Source organism: Mauremys mutica, chromosome 11, assembly GCF_020497125.1.
Source record: "Mauremys mutica isolate MM-2020 ecotype Southern chromosome 11, ASM2049712v1, whole genome shotgun sequence".
Classification (NCBI taxonomy): domain Eukaryota; kingdom Metazoa; phylum Chordata; order Testudines; family Geoemydidae; genus Mauremys; species Mauremys mutica.
Window position 1 is genome coordinate 40,106,225 of NC_059082.1, and position 20,581 is coordinate 40,126,805.

Consider the following 20,581-nt stretch of genomic DNA (forward strand, 5'->3'; position numbering starts at 1 on the left):
ACCCCTCTAGTGACTGGCCTCTGCCCCTCCCCCAGGCAGATCAGCCCAGCCCCTGGCTTAAAGCTTTCCATTCTCATTGTGCAGGGACAGTGTGCCCAGGGACAGTGTGCCCAGGGCTGGTGCAGTGGATGGGTAAGCATTGCAGACTTCACCTCTTCAGTACAACCTCCTGTGCTAAAAGACCCCCAATAAACCCATGGAAACTCTTGCGAAGCCGCCTTTCCTTCCCCAATGCTCACTTTTCACTGGGAGAAAAGGGGGCTGCCCAACCCATCTTTGTATCCTGTGTTGCAAAATCTGGATCTGTAATTCTCCACTGGTGCAGATCCACTAGTGCTAGCAGCAGCAGAAGCTGTAAGTGTAGATTTTTTGCACTACCATGGAACCTAATCCTGCTGGTGGTAAGAATGTCTAAGAGTGTCTGCTCTGCAGCCTCCACATTCCTCCCACAGGTGGAGATGTCTAGGTGGAGAAAGATGGAGTAGCCATGGCCATGGTGATGGAGTAGCCATGGCTGGTTTCTCTTGCAAGTGCTTTGTGACTGCTGGAGCCTGAACGGCGTGTGTCTTGTTAAATACTCAAACCACTGAGCTATACCTCTGCCCCCCCCGCCCCCAATAAAAAAAATCACAGAATATCAGGCTTGGAAGGGACCTCAGGAGGTCATCTAGTCCAACCCCCTGCTCAAAGGAGGACAAATCCCCAGGCAGATTTTTTTGCCACAGATTGCCAAGTGACCCCCCTCAAGGATTGAACTCACAACCCTAGGTTTAGCAGGCCAATGCTCAATCCACTGAGCTAGCCCACCTCCCTTTTTACAACATGAATGTCAAAGAACATCCCACAAAGATGAACTGCCCAGACTTCATTCCACATTTGTAAAGTCCTGACAGAGTATTCAAGTATTAGTATTCCATAACTCTGCTATGCCGGGGATTGTACACAGGTCTGACCACACCGAACAGGCCCAACACCCGCTTAGAACAAATCTTGGCCCAGGATAGTATTGTCTCAGCCTTGAATAGAGGCCCAGACAAACTATTCCGCACAATTTTCATTGCCATTAACAGGAGTCAAGTGTGTGAAACTCTTATTCAGTGCTTCAGCATGTACAAATCCCGGCTGTGACATAGGTGGTTCTTCAATGCAAGTGGGCAGGGTGAAGCCCTTTGTCTGACACACAACTAGAGAGATCCCCGGTTTTCAGAATGTCTAGTCTATTAGAGAAGAGGTGAATACCAACAGGTCCTCTCCAGGAGAAAAGTTCTCCTCTCAGGATCCTCAGTGAGCTGCATTCGTAGGGGAAGAAGACTGAGCCAAGATCTCCTGTACGGATCTGAAGGGAGGATTCTGGTCCAAATTTGGTTCCCAAATAGTGGTTCCCCGTTTAAGCAGCTATAAGGCTGTAAATATCCTTAACCAATAATCCCTTTTCCTTCAATGCACTGTCTGCACAACAGGTGACTGTAACTTTATTCCCCAAACACTATATACTACTTATAAACTTATCGTTACAGTTCCCATCTCTCTAGAGAGCTCATTCTTCATCTTTAAGCCAGGCAGTATAATAGGGGAGGAGTGCAGTGCCATGCTTCAGGGATTCTGGTCACTGGGGTCACACTTCAGCATAACTTTCACCCCCAAGCCCTTCTTGGTTGTCTCAAAGGCCTCCAGCGCTTTTTCCAAAGGGAAGCGGTGTGTAACCAAAGGCTTGATGTCCACTTTCTTGGATGCAAGCATAGCAATCGCCATGGGCCACCTGGAAGGGAACACAAACAGCGAAAGATAAGGGTAGCCCTCTAGGTCTACGGAATTTGTATATTGACCAGCAGATCTGTGTAATTGCACAAGAACCATCCAGACATGAGGCAGCATTCTTACAACACTCAGAAACAGGACATGACAGGTCTGCAGGGGCCTTCCTCAGTTATTGCTAAACAGGCGAGAAGCGATTTCTTTAGAGCCCAGTTCCATACGTCACTCCCATAAAATCATGCAAAAGGCTTCAGGACTGAGCTCTCAAGCAGAGTGCAAAGCCTGCTCCTGATTAGCAGGGACTGTATAGGCCAGGGCAGGTCCATGGCTCTGTCCCTGTCCCCACCTTCCACACTGGCAGGCAGAGCAGGCCAGGCTCAGAAGGTAGCACACACACTGCACCTGTTCAGGGGTGGAGCAGGGAGAACTCCAGGAGCTCCATGAAGCACAGTGCCTCTCGGAGCTCCTGCTGGAGCAAGGGACCTCAACTGAGCCTTCTGCTTGCAGCTCTTTTACATCCTATGATTCTCTGCCTGCTATAAACCACCACCATAGTCTTTCTGTGGAAGCACTGAGCTTGCATTGGCCAAGGGTTTATGAGGTTTTGTGTATAAGGTAATGACTCCAAAGTGAGTATAGTAATACCGAGCCAACGGTTATGCACACTGTTCACATGGGACAGCTAGCTGTGGTCTGCTCCAGCAGAATAAGTGACAAGCATTGGGAGTTACTGTGTATTCAAAGCATAGCAAAATGAAGTTTGAAAAAAAATATCAGTGCTGCGCACTGCTCCTTTATCGCTCTGCCTCCTTGGTTACGCATGTTGGATACTAGGTAAAATCGAGACCTCTGGCATCTCTATTGTGTTTTTAGCTCAAATGGTTCACTTAGAGTTCAATGCATTTAAAGAGCCAGTGGTGTGTATCCACAGATAACTGCGTGTGTGCATGCCAATACTGCCCCCTTTGGGGTAAGAGGAGCACAGAAATTCACAGAGTAGCTTCCACGGGTTGTATTGCACTTGTATTGGCTTACAGCTCAATCTCCGCCTGGGCAAAAGCTAGAGTTCGACAGAGAGATGATGGGAGCTAACAAAACCAACACAGAAACAAACCTTCCAATTAAACAGCTCCCCAGGGAAGCCTGGCTGTAGCTAAGAATAAAGAATAGGAAAATCTCTGGAGATCAGTCCCTACTAAAGAAAAGGATGGACTTGAAGAGACAAGTTGCCGCACAAAACTAAACCCAGCTCTGTCACACCAGTGAGACCAAAGTTATAGCCTGCTCCAGAGACAGGGTAAAGCACAGCTCAGTCCCATCTACGCTGTGAGACTAACCTACATCCATCAACATGGCTGTTTCTACAGCATAGACCAGGGGTGGGCAAACTTTTTGGCTTGAGGCCCACATTGGGGTTGCACAACTGCATAGAGGGCTGGGTAGGGAAGGCTGTGCCTCCCCAAACGGCCTGGCTCCCTCCCACTTCCTGTCCCCTGACTGCCCTCAACCCATCCAACCCCTGCTACTCCTTGTCCCCTGACCGTTGTGAAAGTAGAATGAATTATATTGTAAAAATAAGAATGGATTAAAGAAATGTTTAGGCCTTTAAGCAGAAATAAGAAATGTTGAAATACAGGTGCCAGGAAAAGAAACATTAGGCATAAACAATGGTGCTAATGGCAAAACGTTAACAGAAGATCGGTAATAGTTAGTAAGGAAATAAGATATGCATGCCTAGCCCAGGTAAACGTATCTGATTCTGCTTCCTTGTTATCTTGTTAAGTTCTCACCCTTTTATCTGTATAAATAAGATAGTTTGTGTCTTGCATGGTGCTCACATTATCTGGGTGTCATTAGCAGAGCGCTGTGCTAATAAAACAGAGTGGTCTGACAAACTGTGAGTCCTGAGTCTAACTTTGACAATTTGGAGGTTCCACCGAGATGGCAACCGTCTTCACTGGGGCTGTATGATTCCTGATCGCTTTTGTAGGACGACCGTGGCAGCTGGCACTTGGGCATTTGGCCCAAGCGGTCCTCCACCAGAATGGAAAGGCGCACGACCACAGTGAAGTCTACGCCATTGAACCTGTTGGTTCCCACTCTGTTCTGGTAGGGATCCTGGGATCTGACATCAGGAATCTGGTCAGGTAATTATTTCTGTGTTTTGTCCGGACTGAGGACTGTCCTGTCTCTGTGTCTATCCGTCCTCCTGTGGAGTTTTGAATCTGGGTGCCATCTCCGTCCGGGGATCGGCCGACCAAGGGGTTCCTGTCCCAGCGGTCTGAGTGAGTGGAATCTGCACAATCGCAGCCGCACCGCACTTTGGGTAAAACCCCTGGTGTGAAAGCAAGGGCGATTGTGGCAGTAGCCTGTGGGCTCCTTTTGTATGTTGCACCGGGCATCGCTCTGACGAACCCGAATTTCCTTCTTGTGCGATTGGTGTGTGAAGTCCTCCTGTATGGGTAACCAGACGTCTAAGTCGGGACAGTTCCCTAAATGAACGCCGGCTCATTTTATGTATTTAGGATGGGTCCAGACTCCTGTAAGAAGGGTCCGGACTCTGGTAAATTTCTGGAAAAATGGTCTAGGCTAACTCAGGGGGATCCCAAAACTCAGTGGCCACTGTTAAAATCTTGGAACAAAGACAGAGTGGACGTCTTAAAGGACAAACTCGGCCAACCTAAAACTAAATTGGCTAATTGGTTAATTGTTTCATGCAGTGGTGGGAAGAGGCAAATCGTAGCTGGACAAAATCAAAACTCACCTTTCTCAAATATTCAAATAATAAGTTAAAAGCTTTATTAAAAGCCTCCTCTCCCACCACCAGACCGAGCGCTCCCCTTTACCCCGTTCTCAAAAAACCCCTCCACCCTGGATCGATCCAACCCCCTTAATACTCCCATCTCATTGTAAAAAGGACAAAAAGCCCCTTGTTCTGTTCCCCTTTGTTGTCTGCCTCAAAAACTGATTCTTTAGTGTTCCACTACCAATTCAGCAAGCGGGGGGGGGGGGGGAACTCCTCAACTAGCCCGCACCCTTCCTGGTCCCTTTCCTTGAACATTTCTTTCAAAATTGTGAAGTGACCACAATATCACTCACAAACGGTTCATTGGAAAAAAGCAGGATCGGGCCCAGAAAAGCAGGCAAGCAACAGATAAAGAAACTGAAAAACAGGTTGGAAGCCCTAAGGGCATAGTGTCAGGAGTAAGAAAAGCAGTAAGTGCAGGCATGAACCCCTGGAACAATACTTAAAATGGTGAAATCTGAGGTGATAAAGGTGTCATTTTGGGAGATAAACAAGTGATTTAAGGAAAGAGAGTGAAAAGTTAATTCTACAGAGGCTGGAGAAAATTACGCAGTTAAACTTTGTGAAAATGTTAAAAAAGACCATGTTAAAGAGAGAGAATTCTTGGTTTCTTTGCAGCCATTCTGAAGGGAAAATGGGCCCTTTTCCAGAAGAATGCCTGTAAATAATCCAAATATATATACAGCTATGTAAAAACAAAGCAGTGTAAAGGAATGTTAAGGAAAAGAGAATGTGTATGTATCTATTCGTCTGTGAAAATATGTAAAGTTCTAAGAATCTAAACCAGCACATCTGGTTTGTAAAACTCCTGTTTTGTAGGTGTAAGATAAATTGGTTTTGTTTTTGTTTTTAATGCCACTAAAAATTCATTTGACTCTTTAATTTAAAGTTTCAAAACTGATAAACCTTTTTGCAAGACACAGGTAATTAGTGTTCTTTGGCTTTGGGATTTAGCATTTAACCCTTAAGGGGTAACTACTTGATTCTTTATAAAATTTAAAATGTTTTTAAATAAAGACCAAGTCATGGCTGCAATAGGGCAGTCAAAATCAGGAGAATAGGGAGAGATTCTGGAGTCTTTTTGTTTGTTTGTTTGGGTTTTTTTTGTAACAATAGCAGATAAGAGCTGTAGTTGAAGAATAAGAATACTCCTGTTCTTTTTGCGGATACAGACTAACACGGCTGCTACTCTGAAACAAGAAATTAACAGTGACCCTCTGAAGCAACAGCAGAGGTGAGGTGCACAAAACAAAAAGAAGCAAGGTTAAAAACACGGAGCCTTAAAATGGCTCTGTGTAATCAGACTGTCACTTTGATAAGGGTACTTAAAAACTCTGTAAGAGCAAAAGAAACAGTTACACCTTATGTAAAAATTAATATAGCTAATGTTTAAAAAAAAAGTTGTAGTACAGAAGGAATGCGCTTTTTCCCTAGGACATATGCAGTGTATATTGTAGAAAGGGGTAAAAGAAATGCAAATGAAATGTGCTACTGAATTAAAATCCTATTAGGGCTCCAAAAAGAGCCGCAATAAACTGTTTTCTTTTTCAGATCTCTGTGTGTTTTGCAAGCAGAAGTTGAAAGTGGAAAGAAATCAAAACTCTGGTGGAAGTTGATTGTGTCCCTTTTAAGACAGAGTCTCTCAGCTCTGCTGATGGCTTTGAATCCAAAAGCCAAGCCTGTGTTGATGCAAATTACCTAACTGATAAAGGAAGGTGAGAGCTGCCAGCACAAAAGAAATTGCCTAAATAAAAGACATGGTATAACAAGATATCTTTAATAGATTTGACGCTAATGTTATTGTTAATATTAAACATTGAAATAAATGTAATGTTAGTAAGTACCCCTGTAACAACGTATAGTGTGTATGATTTTTGGAAAAATCCTTGAAGGTAATATGGTAATGATGCTTCTCAGCTATTACTTGTGAATAAACTTAAAGCTTAACACAGCAGGAAAAACATTACAAACTTGGTCTGCTATATAAGAACAAAAACTTGAGGTACACCACCTCATGAATTTAATAACTAAACAGTGGAATAATTTCCCCATAACCCTTAAAAAGTAGAAGCCATTAAAACCTGGCCTGCCTATAGAACAAAAAAACACAGGAAAATATGGGGGTAATTCCTCTGCTTTGCCTGCAATCAGCAAGGGTATTTGTAAAAGAAAGGAATCCTTTAAGCGATAATCAATGCCACCCTGAAAGGGGTAGAAAAATGTTATTTTTGTCTTTCAGAAAATCAGAAAAAGCTAATAGCAGCTACAGAACAACCTATTACAAAAACAAATGAAAGTTAAAAAAACATACTGCAATAGCTATGAAATGTACTGAAATGCAGATATTTAGAACATAAGATGTTTTGGGTAATATAAAAAAATATTAAGGTTTTGATACATCTGTTAAAGCAAAAAAAAAAAGATAATTGTTTAATACCTATCAATATAACTGGATGCAGTATGTCTCCAGTACGGTAAAACAAAATTTGTTAAGTGAAAAAAATTGTTGTTAAAATTGCACACCAACAGGCTCTGGAAGCAAAGATATGGAAAGTTAGCCCACTCCACAGATTGCACCTGGGATCCTTCTGGCTACCCCAGACCTCAAGCCAGTGGGCTGGGGAGGCAGGGAAACTATTGGACACTAGAGGTTGTACCAAGTGGACTCCTCAAAAGTGGGTATGCTTATCCATGCCTGTTGCTCCAAAGCCCTGTAGTAAAGACATCTCACTAGGATCCTGTATGTGGGATAAAATTAATAATTAGACCAAAGTATTGTATAACGGGCAATGTGTGTGTTAATTCTTGGAAAGAAGTGTTTTAAAAGGATAAAAGTGTTAGCAACCCACCAGTAGACAAATGTACATGTAATGTAAGTACTGTGTTTACCAATAATCACATTTACTATTTGCCACAACCAAAAAGTCTCAGCTTCCTGTGCGCACTGATTTTGCTGAGTTCTCTATCAATCTTGGCATTGAATGGCAAACAGTTACCAATCATCTGTTTAAAAAGGTAAAAAGGGAACATAGTTCCTAAAAACAAAAACAAACAAACAAAACAAGGTGGGAAACAGAACCATTCATATTATACACGCAAATGGGGACATGTTAAGAATTGCCACTGCAGAAAAACATAACAGCTTACCATTGGTATAACATATTTTCTGGATGGTCTCCCACAACTACTGGCATACTAATGTTACTACCTCTAATTGTTTTTGGTTTTAAATTGTATATGTTTAATTAAAATGTTTAAAATGTGCTGGTGGATAAAACAAATGTATGCAAGCTAAAGCCACAGGCCCAAATCACCTCCCAGTATTTTCTATTACATGGACTAAATAAGAAGTGACACTGGCGATTAATAATCTTAGTGTCAAAAGCGGGATATGTAGGAGCAGGATTTTAAAATGTCCCATAAGAATTAAGGTATAATTTGATTTCATCCTGCTAGCCACCCTTTTTAAATAGCAGAAAGAAATGACCCTCTGGGACTATAAGATTCTGTTTTCCCATATGCATTACAAATTGGGCGCTCTCTAACTCTTTGTTTTAAGATTTAGGTAGTAAGAGACAGGATTCTCTATTGTCTATGTTAAGTAAATTAGAGAAACATTGAAGGCCTGGGTCTCAATGTAAATTGTCTTGGTTATTAACTGTAAAACTTAGCAAGGTTTAATTTGCAATGCCTTTTTGATGGATATAAAATACTACTGTTTGTATTCTCAGTCTGTTTGTGTGAATGAGGAATGTATGCATCAGGAAAAGATAAGGTGTGAAGGCCATTGTTATAGCCAGAGTCAAGGAAGAAGTAGTAAAGAGACTTAGGGTATGGCTACACTGGCGATTTGCAGCGCTGGAAAGCCTCTACCAGCGCTGCAATTAGTAAGTGGCCACACCTGCAGGGCACTTCCAGCGCTGCAACTCCCTGGCTGCAGCGCTGGCCGTATACCTCACTCGGCATGGGGAATAAGGATTCCAGCGCTGGTGCTGCAGCGCTGGTCATCAAGTGTGGCCACACACCAGCGCTGTGATTGGCCTCCAGGGTATAAGGTGTATCCCAGAATGCTTTTATAAATTACTCTCTTTGTTTTGTTATGCAGCCTCTCTTTGTTTTGTTGTGAACGAGCTCCGATCGGAGCTCCTGTTTGCTGTGATCATCTGTACCTGGCTGTAAACAATCAAATGAGAGGCAGGGAGAGTGAATGAAACAGAACCGATCGGAGCTCCGAACAGAGCTCCTGTTTGCTGTGATCATCTGTACCTGGCTGTAAACAATCAAATGAGAGGCAGGGAGAGTGAATGAAACAGAACCAATCGGAGCTCCGTTGAACTGCTAATCTAAAACAAACACTGATCACAGCAAACACCACAGGGAGTGAGTGAAACAGCGGGGGGGAGTCGTGTTGGAGGCAGGCTGTATGCAATTAAGAGTTAAGACTAAGGGCTCATGAACATTTTGTGATTTTTCCAATCCAGGAAGCTAACACACAACAGTGTTGGCTCCAAAAATCCACTCTATCTTCCCCGCTCCCTGTCACAGTACACCACCCTCCACCCCCCTCTTTTGAAAAGCACGTTGTTGCACTTGAATGCTGGGATAGCTGCCCATAATGCAGCACTCCCAACAGCGCTGCTAATACTGCAAATGTGGCCACACACCAGCGCTGGTAGCTGTGAGTGTGGCCACACACCAGCGCTGCTCCTACACAGCTGGATGACCAGCGCTGCAAACCGTAAGTGTAGCCATACCCTTAAAGAACATCAAAGAATCATCAGGCACTGCTTATTAGCCAGACGGCTGTTAAACTGTCTGGCATTGCAGAGTGGATACATGCTTCGCAGTGTAAGAATGCACCACCCGCAGTGAACCAATCATCACCTCAGGACCACGCAGAGTCAATTTTGACTCCAGAAGAAGATGTAGAGGAACAGCCTGCAATACCTTACAATCTACGCTCTCGTAAGGGTTGCCAGAAGCAGACGACGACCTGAAGCAAGGCCCAAGAAGAAGCAGTAGTGAGCCCAGCGCCTGCTGCCTGGTGGACGTAAAATCGTGACTGCGGTTCCCTCAGTTGAGGTTATCAGAACCAGAAGGGTCCTGCCTCCAACATGCGCCTCTGGTGGCGCCTGTTCCTCAGCTGCTGGTGTTTTAAGGTCTGGGGAATCCACAATGACAATTATTTTATCCAGCAGCAAGTGTGGATAGCTCAGACCCTTAATATTTCTAAATGCTGGGTCTGCAGCCACATCCCAGCCCACTCTCAAACTGGTGTTCCTGTCCTGGCTATCCCACTCAATTCCTCAGACCTCACTGGAGGACCTCGTCCGTTTAACACAATATGGAACAGCAATTACACCTGGGAAGAGACTATTGGCAGTTCCTTTAACACACTTGGGGGAGTAATACACCAGGCAAAAAGGCTCCTGAGGTTACAAGCAGTAGTTAAAATAATGGCAAATAAAACTGGAGAAAGTTTAAGAGCCCTGGCCAAAGAAACAGGGGCGATCCGACAGGTGGCCCTCCAAAACCATCAGGCATTGTACATAGTGCTGGCGGCCAAAGGAGGGACCTGTGCTCTCATTGGAACACAATGTTGTGTGTTTATACCTGACGATACCAATGAGGTAATAGATCACGCTAGCCACTCAGAACAAATCGCATATCTTCCCCAAGAAGAGCCGAGTTCTTTATGGAAGTGGCTAAGTAACCTGTTCAATTTCTCTGGCATAGGAAACTGGTTGTTTCAGGGAGCCCTGACTATCCTGTTTGGAATCCTAATAATTTTTGTATGTTTTCAGTTAGTCTCCTGTTGTATCCAAAATTATGTAAGGCATGCCACCCAGGTGACTGCCCCAAAACAGAGTGCTAATATGATGATTTTAAATATTGCTGGTGAACAAAGAGATAAAGAACGGTTAATATGTGGAACCCAGTAAAATGTTGGTCATGGCGTGAGCTTGACCAAAAGGAGGGATTGTGAAAGTAGAATGAATTATATTGTAAAAATAAGAATGGATTAAAGAAATGTTGTATGTACCTTTAAGCAGAAATAAGAAATGTTGAAATACAGGTGCCAGGAAAAGAAACATTAGGCATAAACAATGGTGCTAATGGCAAAACGTTAACAGAAGATCGGTAATAGTTAGCAAGGAAATAAGATATGCATGCCTAGCCCAGGTAAACTTATCTGATTCTGCTTCCTTTGTTATCTTGTTAAGTTCTCACCCTTTTATCTGTATAAATAAGATAGTTTGTGTCTTGCATGGTGCTCACATTATCTGGGTGTCATTAGCAGAGCGCTGTGCTAATAAAACAGAATGGTCTGACAAACTGTGAGTCCTGAGTCTAACTTTGACACCGTCCCCTCCCAGGACCCCCGCCCTCATCCAACCTCCCTGCTCCCTGTCCCCTGACTGCCCTAACCCCTATCCACACCCCTGCCCCCTGGCAGCCCTCCCAGGACTCCCACCCCCTATCCAACCGCCCTCTGCTCCTCGTCCTCTGACTACCCCCTCCCGGGACCCCCTGCCCCTAACTGCCCCCTGGGATCCCACTCCCTTATCCAACCCCCGCTGCTCCCTGTCCCCTGACTGCTCTCCCTACCCCTATCCACATCCCCGCCCCCTGACAGGCCTCCTGGGACTCCCACTCCCAGCCCTCCCTGTTCCCCATCCCCTGACCACCACCCCCCGCAGAACTTCCGCCCCATCCAGCTGCCCCCTCCTCCTTGACTGCCTCCCAGGATCCACCGCTCCCTTACCCAATCCACTCACCCCCCAGCCCCGCTCCCTACCCCTTTACCAGCAGCAGGAGCTTGCAGCTGTGACACCCAAGCAGAGCCAGCTGCACTCCCCATGCTGCCCAGCGGGAGCGGCGGGCCAGAGCACGGCCCACATGGCGGCATGGCTGCGGCAAGGGGGAACAGCGGGGGAGGGGCTGGGGACTAGGTTTCCCGGCCAGGAGCTCAGGGGCCAGGCAGGACGGGTCCTGTGGACTGGATGTGGCCCATGGGCCATAGTTTGCCCATGTCTGGCATAGGCAGAACGTAAAACTGCATAGATGAGGTCTAAATCTGTGTCTTCTTTATTCAGCCATTCTTTCAGAATTAAATTGCCATAAATCACATGACAATTCCATGAACAAACCCCTGGAGATCAGAGCTGGGAAACTACAGCCTAGACTAAGTGCAAAATCACCAAACTAGCAAGACTGGATCAAGCTTGTTATAGGTAAGGGCCTACCAAATTCACTGCCATGAAAAATGCATCATGGACCATGAAATCTGATCTCCCCGGTGAAATCTGGCTATTGTAGGGGAGATCAGATTTCACACAGCTGGGCGGGCAGGGAGCAGTAGCTGCTGACCGGGAACTGAGCTCTGAAGGCAGTGTCACCCCCAGCAGCAGTGCAGAAATGGGTGTATGTGTGTGTGTCGGGACTGGCCTTATACGTGGGTGAGTGGGCAACCACCCAAGGCTTTGTGGTCAGGGAAGTGCCATGGTCACCCCCTCCCACACACACACGGAGTCAGTCCAAGGCCCCTTTAACTCCCAAGCACTGGGTGTGGAGCCAGGAAGGGACAAGGCTGAGGGCACCCCAGCTGGGGGCTCTTACTGTCTGCTGGGCTCCAGCTGCTAGTCCTGGATAGGTTGGGGATGGACAGGACTTCCTTTTCCTCTGCACGGGCCGCTCCTGAGACCATGTCAGACCCATCTCTGGGAACGTCGCCTGGCTACAGGAAGCTCCACATCTGCTGTCTGGTAGTCCAGCTCTGAAGGCAGGGTGACATGTATGGTATTGCCACCCTTACTTCTGCACTGCTGCTGGCGGTGGTGCTGCCTTCAGAGCTGGGCACCTGGCCAGCAGCTGCCCTCCAGCTGCCCAGCTCTGAAGGCAGTGGCACAGAAGTAAGGGTGGCAATATCATGATCTCCCAGCAATAGCCTTGCAACCCCCCCCCCCCCCCCCACCTCTTTTTGGGTTAGGACCCCCAGGGTTACAATGCCATGAAATTTCTGATTTAAATATTTGAAACCATAAAATTTATTATTTTTAAAATCCTATGACTGTGAAATTGACCAAAATGGACCATGAATTTGGTAAGGCCCTAGTTATAGGACACAAACAAGTATGATCTTATTTTTACCCTCTAGATCTGCAGGATTGGTTGTTAAATCCAGGTTCATATCTCACTGCCACAAGAGGTCAAAACACACGTATGACAGGATTTTCAGAGGGTTTGATAATTTTGCAGCCAATAATGAGATTTGTGTCTATCTGCGTGAAGGCAGAGCTCTCAAACTTCTTCCCAGCACAGACCATATCTCATTACAGAGATTGCCTCATGGACACCTCCCACCAGGGGCGGCTCTAGGATTTGCGCCGCCCCAAGCAGGGCGGCACGCCACGGGGGGCGCTCTGGCGGTCGCTGGTCCTGTGGCTCCGGTGGACCTCCTGCAGACGTGCCTGCGGAGGGTCCGCTGGTCCCGCGGCTCCGGTGGACCTCCCGCAGGCATGCCTGCGGATGCTCCACCGAAGCAGGCACGTCTGCGGGAGGTCCACCAGAGCCGTGGGACCAGCGGACCCTCCGCAGGCATGCCTGCGGGAGGTCCACCGGAGCCGCCTGCCGCCCTCCCGCGGCATGCTGCCCCAAGCGCGCACTTGGTGCGCTGGGGTCTGGAGCCGGCCCTGCCTCCCACCCATCCTCCATTGCCCACCCCCCATTTCCTCACCACCACCCCATCTCCCCACCTACTCACCCAACTTCTGGCCCTCATCTACTCACCCCCATATGCTCACTCATCCCCTATCTCCCAGTGCTCAGCTCCCCACCCATCCCCTATCCATCCTGCATTGCCCACCTCCCCACGGATCCCTTGGCCACCACCTCCTCACTGATTCTCTATCACCCAGCTCCTACTCCTCATGCATTGGCCACTTCCTCATCCATCTCCCAACCCCGACCTCGCCACACAACCCTCTCCTCACTGATTCTTTATCATCCAGTTCCCACCTCATCCCCCATCTGCTGGCCCCCACCTATCCTCCAGTCCCACCTCCAACTCCTTACCCATCTCCTGGCCCCCATCTTTCCACCCAACCCCCAGTGTCTATTCCCCCACCTCACCCATTGCCTGGCTCCCACCGCCTCACCTATCCCCACCATTCCTGTGTTGAAATGGGAGCAGGTTTGCACTGCACACATTTGCCAGTTTCCCTAAAATGTTGCCAGCCAGTCTCCAAGATGTGTGACGCAGGAGGAGTGGGGCTGATGGTCTGACAGGGACCCCGCTCTGCAACAGGTACATTTACATTGTCCTGAGAAGGAGTGATTAGAAGGGGAACATTACAGGGTCTTCAATTTCCTCCTTCCTTGTGGAGGAATTAATTCCTTCATGGACAATGGAGTAGTCTGTTGGCATGCCAGTGCATCCTGACCAATACTCACGTATTGCAGTAGCGAAATATCCCCTTGATATCCACCTCCCGCACAGCAGCATTCACGATGGGGACATGGACCATCTCCGGTCCCAGCCCCACCAGAACCAGGGTCCCGCCCGAGCGAGTGGCCTGAGAAGGAATAACAGAAACAAAATAAATGCAAATGCTGCCTGCCCATGGAAGGTGACAAGCTCCTGCGTATACAGCGAAAATGGACATTGCTGCCAGGCTTCTGAGCAGGCTATAAAAGGAGTTGATACCCTAAAGCAGTGATTCTCAAACTTTTTTGATCATGTCCCCGCTTCTGTGTGTCTGTAGTCATTTACACCCTCCTACCCCCCACCCCCGTTTCCCCCCAGTGCATATACCCAGGCAGAGTGGAGAACAGCGGTTGCTTGCTGGGTGCCCAGCTCTGAAGGCACCGCCCTGCCAGCAGCAGCACAGAAGTAAGGGTGACAATGTGAAAAGTGGTATTTGTCAATATCACTTTTCACAGCCGACTTAGTGCCCCATTGCCACCCTTACTTCTGCGCTGCTGCTGCCACCCCAGGGCTGACAGCCAGAACCCCGCTGCCTCCAAGTGAAGGATTGGGGAAGTGGGTGGAAGGAGAGACCTGAGCCTGGGCTGCCTCCCGGTGAAAGTTGGGCCGAGGGAGAAGAGCCTGAACCTAAGTGGTGCGTCTCTGGCTGTCCCGTTTCTCCCCACTTCCTGGGTGTGTACAGCCTTTCTTTATGAGCCCACTCACCAGGGGCTGACAGCCACAGCTCTTAAAAAAAAAAAAGCACAGAGTTCACACCTCCCTTGACACATTCCCAAGCCTCCCTTGGAAGGCCTACCCCACAGCTTGAGAACCACTGCCCTAAAGCATGTACAGGCTTATACCTGGGGCAGCGGGCCCATCCTGCAGTCCACACTGCCACAGCTACAGTCTCTCTTTAGCACACTAGCTTGATGACAGCTCGCACGAGTATGCCTCCTTCAGATGGGAAGCACACTCCCAGCTCCAAGCGTAGACATACCCATAGGTGCTTTTGACGTTTCAGACAGTTTCTAATAAAACCACCCAGATCCTCTTCCCCATCATCCTGTGCACAGAGCTGTCCCATTCTCCTACCCTTCTAAGTCCCAAGGTGACACTCCGCATCTCTTTGTCAACACACAAGGAGGGGACAGAGAGTGGCCAGGACAGAGGGAGCAGTGAGTGGGCTGTGGAGAAGCACATTGCTCCCCCTCAAGCCCTGCAGAGCTTACCAGGAAAAGACAATACACTGTGTGGAGCTGAATTGTTTTTTCTACTGAGCTCCATGTATGGGTCCTAAGGACCTCTGGCAAGGGAGTCCCTGCTACTTCAGGGAGAAAGGCACTGGGGCAGAGCCTAAGGGTAAGGTGAACAGGTGCAACCTGCACAGCACTGATATAATTACCTCTACACTGGGGCCTTCTACTGGGCTGCTCCACTAGATGCTAAAACACCCGTGTAGACAAGGCCTAAGAAACAAACTGTCTCAATTACTCTTTTTAATTATTTGTGTAACAGTAGCATCTAGAGGCCCCAAGCAAGGGCGGGGCTCCATTGCAAGAGACAGTCCCTGCCCCAGAAATTAGAATCTAAACAGACAAGCTGGACAGAAAGGGAAACAGGCAGGGTTCAAGGCCACAAAGCACTGCAGTGTCAGGAGTGGGATTAGAGCTCAGTCCTTTTGAGCCACAGTCCACTGCCCTGCCATAACACTATGCTGTCAAAACATTAAAGTTGATAATAAAATAATTTCATGCAGGAGTGCTCAGAATGACTAATAATAACCTGCACATCTATTGATGTATTTATTATGCCTGAAACTGTGCTGCATACCAGGGCATTAGTTTGGATCTCTAAATAACACTCTCAGTTGCTCCATAGCACATACAACTTACTGATGTTCTCAATGGGCCTTCAATAACCCATCTGGGCTATATTCCTGGCTCTCGGCACCTGACCCAAGAAGGATCAATTCTCTTTCAAGCCTGGGATTAACAAGTTTTCTGAAGAAAACACTGCTTAGTCACAAGTGCTGTTATGTGCACAGGCATACGTGACTGCTGACAGGTTCCACAGTGCTCCAGACCACAACAGAAAAGTGACATTGTTCCCCTTCACCCAGCGGAGGTTCCCAGGAAAAGATGATGTTGCCAAACCAGAGTGCGAATCAGTGTCCAATCTCAGATAGGAGGCTAGGTCACACTCCCCCACACACTTTGCACACGAAGTGCAAGAGACGCCAAAATCCCACTGTTACTGTTGTTTCTGGGCTGCAGAGTTGGAGATACTGGGGCTCTGCCAAGGCCAGTGCACAGTGAGGGGGATGGGTCAAGGAATGTGCTCCCCCTTTACAGCCCATACAAACACCAGACCGCTGCAGAGCCTGACACTATAAGACTCCAGGGCAGGACTGGCATAGCAGCAGGTGTAGCAGCAGCTGTAGCAGGGGAATTCTGCCTCCCTGAGCTGTAGCTGGGGCACAACTGCTCTATAGTGCCCCTAACACTGAGCTGTGCTACATGACACAGTTGAGCCCTGAGGTTGTTAATGAAGCTGCATAGGACAGGCCTCAATATCTCCCTCACTGTGAAATTCCCCACAAGGCCACTGTATGTCTGTTGTTTCCTGGGGGCTGGCGTTTCAGTCATGCCAGCAGAGGTTTGGCTGGGTTCTCTTGCAGCGCTCCTGATACAGAAGCTATCTGTACTGCAGCTTGTTTCAGAATCCCAGTGCTTCTGGGCACTACTTCCTCTCGGCTTCACTTATCTCGGTTAGTCACAGAAAACTTATGCAAATAGGTCTTTATTTAACTTAGCAGTTGCCAAGACCCTGATTGCAAAATCAGTGGGGTCAGTGTAAACAATGGTAATGTTTTCTGTAGTAAATATAGACTCATAGTACATTAATATTACATCAGAGGAAGAGCTCATGTGATCATCTAGTCAGGACAGCATGGAAATGTAGGGCTGGAAGGGACCTCAAGAGGTCATTCTGTCCAGCCCCCTGCACTCGGGCAGGACCAGGTAAACCTAGGCTGTCCTACTGCTTCTTAAAAACTTCCAATCATGGGGATTCCACAAACTCCCTTGGAAGCCTGTTCCAGAGCTTAACTACCCTTAGAGTTAGAAAGTTTTTCCTAATATGTAACCTAAATCTCCCTTGCTGTAGACTAAGCTGATTACTTCTTGCCCTGCCTTCAGCGGACATGGAGAGCAATTGATCACAGTCCTCTTTATAATAGCTCTTAACATATCTGAAGACCATTATTGGGTCCCTCCTCAGTCTTTTCTCAAGACTAAACATGTCCAGTTTTTATAACTTTCCCTCATACGTTAGGTTTTCTAAATGTTTTATCATTTTTGTTGTTCTCTGGACTCTCTCCAGTTTGTCCACATCTTTCCTGAAGTGCAGCACCCAGAACTGGACACAATACTCCAGCTGAGGCCTCACCAGTGCCGAGCAGAGCAGAACAATTCCATCCCATGTATTACAAATGACACTCCTGTTAATACACCCTAAAATGATAGCCTTTTTTGCAACTTCATCACATTGCTGGCTCATAATTTGTGATCTACTCTACCCCCGGCTCCTGTTCAGCAGTGCTACCACCTAGCCAATTATCCCCCATGTTGTAGTGGTGCATTTGATTTTTCCTTCATAAGTACAGTACTTTGCACTTGCCTTTATTGAATTTCATCTTGTTGATTTCAGACCAATTCTCCTATTTGTCAAGTCTGTTTTGAATTCTAAGCCTGTCCTTCAAATTACTTGCCACCCATCCCAGCTTGGAGTCATCTACAAATTTTATAAGCATGGTCTCTGCTCCATTATTCAAGTCATTAATGAAAATATTGATGAGTACCAGACTCAGGACTAACCTCTGCAGAACCACACTAGATCGGCCTCCCAGTTTGACAGCAAACCATAGAATCTTAGAATATCAGGGTTGGAAAGGACCTCAGGAGGTCATCTAGTCCAACCCCCTTGTCATAAGTAGTTAGTTAGGGGTTAAGTTCTACCTGTAAAGGGTTAACACAGCCCTGGTGAAACACCTGACCAAAGGACCAATCAGGGAAGAGAATTTTGAAAATCCCAGAGAGCGGGAACTTGGGTCTCTGTGTTCTTTGTTCTGTGCTCTTAGCCGTCTGGAACTACACCAGCCCAGACGCTTAATCAAGTCTGCTCATCTTTCTGAACTAATTTCTTCTATTCAAGCTAGTGAGTATTAGAAGTACTGGGTAATTTCATATAAGAATCCTGTGTCTGCAATTCTGTGTGTTTGTATTGATTATTCGTAATTTTGCCTGTATTGTTTGTACTGAGGAAAAGGGAGAAATTTCTCCAGGAATTAATAAGATTAGACCCTATGAATGTCTATCTTGGATTCATAGAGATTGTGTATTTTTTTCTTTTTTTATTCTTTTAATAAACTCTTTTAGGTTCAGGACTTGGTTAAGTTCCTTACCTGTGGATTCAGGGGAAGAAAGCTAGGCGCCACTCTGTGGAGACAAGGGTTGTCTCCAAGCAGAGAAAGCAGGGAAGGGAGAGGGAAGTGAAAGGAATCTTTCTCCCTCTGTGATTTGATCTGTGCTTCCCCAGGAAAGTCTCTGGAAGGAGGAGGGGGGAACAGAGGGGTGTCTCGATTCACCGAATCAATCGAGTAGTGGCAGTGACAAGGAAACCTACCCTAAGGGTTAGGGTGGGGGGAGAATGCATGCAGGTCCCCATCTTTGAACCCAAAAGCTCAAAGTGGGGGTGAGACCCTATGACATGGTGGCACAGCGGTGTGTCGAACCCATTGCTAGAGGCTTTCTACCACAGTAGAAGCATTTTCAATACAGTGCCTGGAAGGAGGTGTGTGCATTCCTTAGGTGGGGGGAAGTGCCCTCACAGGTTTGCTGGGGAGATAACGATTCTCAAGCCAGAGGTTTTTTTTCTTCTTCTTCTTTTCCTAGAGGCTTTTCTACCACAGGCACTCTGGAACAGTTCAGAGCTAGAAACATTTTTAGCTCTGGCTGGAAGGAGGTGTGTCCTTTCTTTGTGTGATCAGGTCATCTAGTCCAACCCCCTGCTCAAAGCAGGACCAATCCCCATTGCTAACTACTACAAGTTTCTTTACATTTGCAGGTGATAATGCTACCCGCTTCTTGTTTATGTCACCTGAAAGTGAGAACAGGAATTCTCATGGCACTGTTGTAGCCAGCATCACAAGATATTTATGTGCCAGATGCACTAAAGATTCATATGCACCTTCATGCTTCAACCACCATTCCTGGGGACATGGTCCATGCTGATGACGGGTTCTGCTTGTGTTTTGTCAAATCTGCAAATCAACTACTACATGACCCCAGGAGGAGGGACTGTATCTTGAGCCCACCCAAGCCCCACCACCCCAGGTTGGGGGCCAAAGCCAAAAGGTTTCAGCCCAGACAGAGGGCCTGTAATCTGAGCCCCAGCCCCCAGTGCCCAGGGTTGAAGTCCTTGGGTTTTGGCTTCAGCCCTGGGCAGAGGGGCTCGGGCTTTGGCTTCAGTCCCAGTCCTCAGAAAGTCTAAGCCAGCCCTGGTGACCCCATTAAAATGGGGTCGCGACCCACTTTTGTGTCCCAACCCACAGTTTGAGAACCACTGCACTACAGTACTTGTATGAGGTGAACTGAAAAATACTATTTCTTTTGTTTATCATTTTAACAGGGCAAATATTTGTAATAAAAAATAATATACACTTTGATTTCAATTACAACACAGAATACAATATATATGAAAATGTAGAAAAACATCCAAAATAGTTAATACGTTTCAATTGGTGTTCTATTGTTTAACAGTGCGATTAAAACTGCGATTTTTTTTTAGTTAATTGCGTGAGTTAACTGCCATTAATTGACAGCCCTAGTCAAAAGCATTACTAAAATCAAGATATATCAGATCTACTGCTTCCCCGTAGCATTAGGTGAGTAACCCTGTCAAAGAAGGAAATTAGATTGGTTTGGCATGATTAGTTCTTGACAAATCCATGCTGGCTATGACTTATAACCAGAAGACATCTGGTCGATGATCAGTCCCATAACTGTAGGCAGAAATACTAGCGTTGCTATGGCAATCTCATGGATAGCAATGAGAATCCTGCACAAAGACTGAGGGGAAGATGGGACCAGTGCTTGAGAGCCTAGAGATGGAAAAGGCCCATCAAATCAGAGCTGTTCCCTAGAATACATTACCCTATGTTCTGTCTGCACCATTCTACATCCTAGCAGAATGCACAGTAGGGGGTATGGCCCGGTGATTCAGCCTGCATTTTCACTTACTTGGCTTCATTTCAGTGCTCCTAGTTCTTACTACAACTAGTCTTCCAACAGCGCTGCTAGGGTACAAAGGGTACATGAAGCAAGTTGCCAAGAAAAGCTCACAAGGCAAACAATGCATACATACGCAGGCCAAGGGACAGTGTGCACAGTGGAGAACCCAATAGTCCTGGGAAAGGTGGGTCTGAAAATGAAATCTGGGGTAAGAGAGAAGAAGAAGGTGCTTGGTGGACAAAATCTGGGAGACAATTCCAG

At 46.8% G+C, this 20,581-nt stretch overlaps 1 protein-coding gene across 2 annotated transcripts in view; it reads right to left on the bottom strand.

The window, feature by feature from the left end:
• Positions 1-848: 848 nt before the first annotated feature.
• SORD (sorbitol dehydrogenase) overlaps positions 849-20,581 on the bottom strand; it is a 41,396-nt gene continuing 21,663 nt past the window's right edge. For both annotated transcript variants that reach the window (XM_044980061.1, XM_044980058.1), the window contains 2 exons: positions 14,015-14,136; positions 849-1,759 (listed from right to left, as the gene is read on the bottom strand). In XM_044980061.1, coding sequence (XP_044835996.1) covers positions 1,594-1,759; positions 14,015-14,136 — 288 coding nt within the window. In that variant the 3' untranslated portion in view covers positions 849-1,593. The remainder of the gene's footprint in view (positions 1,760-14,014; positions 14,137-20,581) is intronic.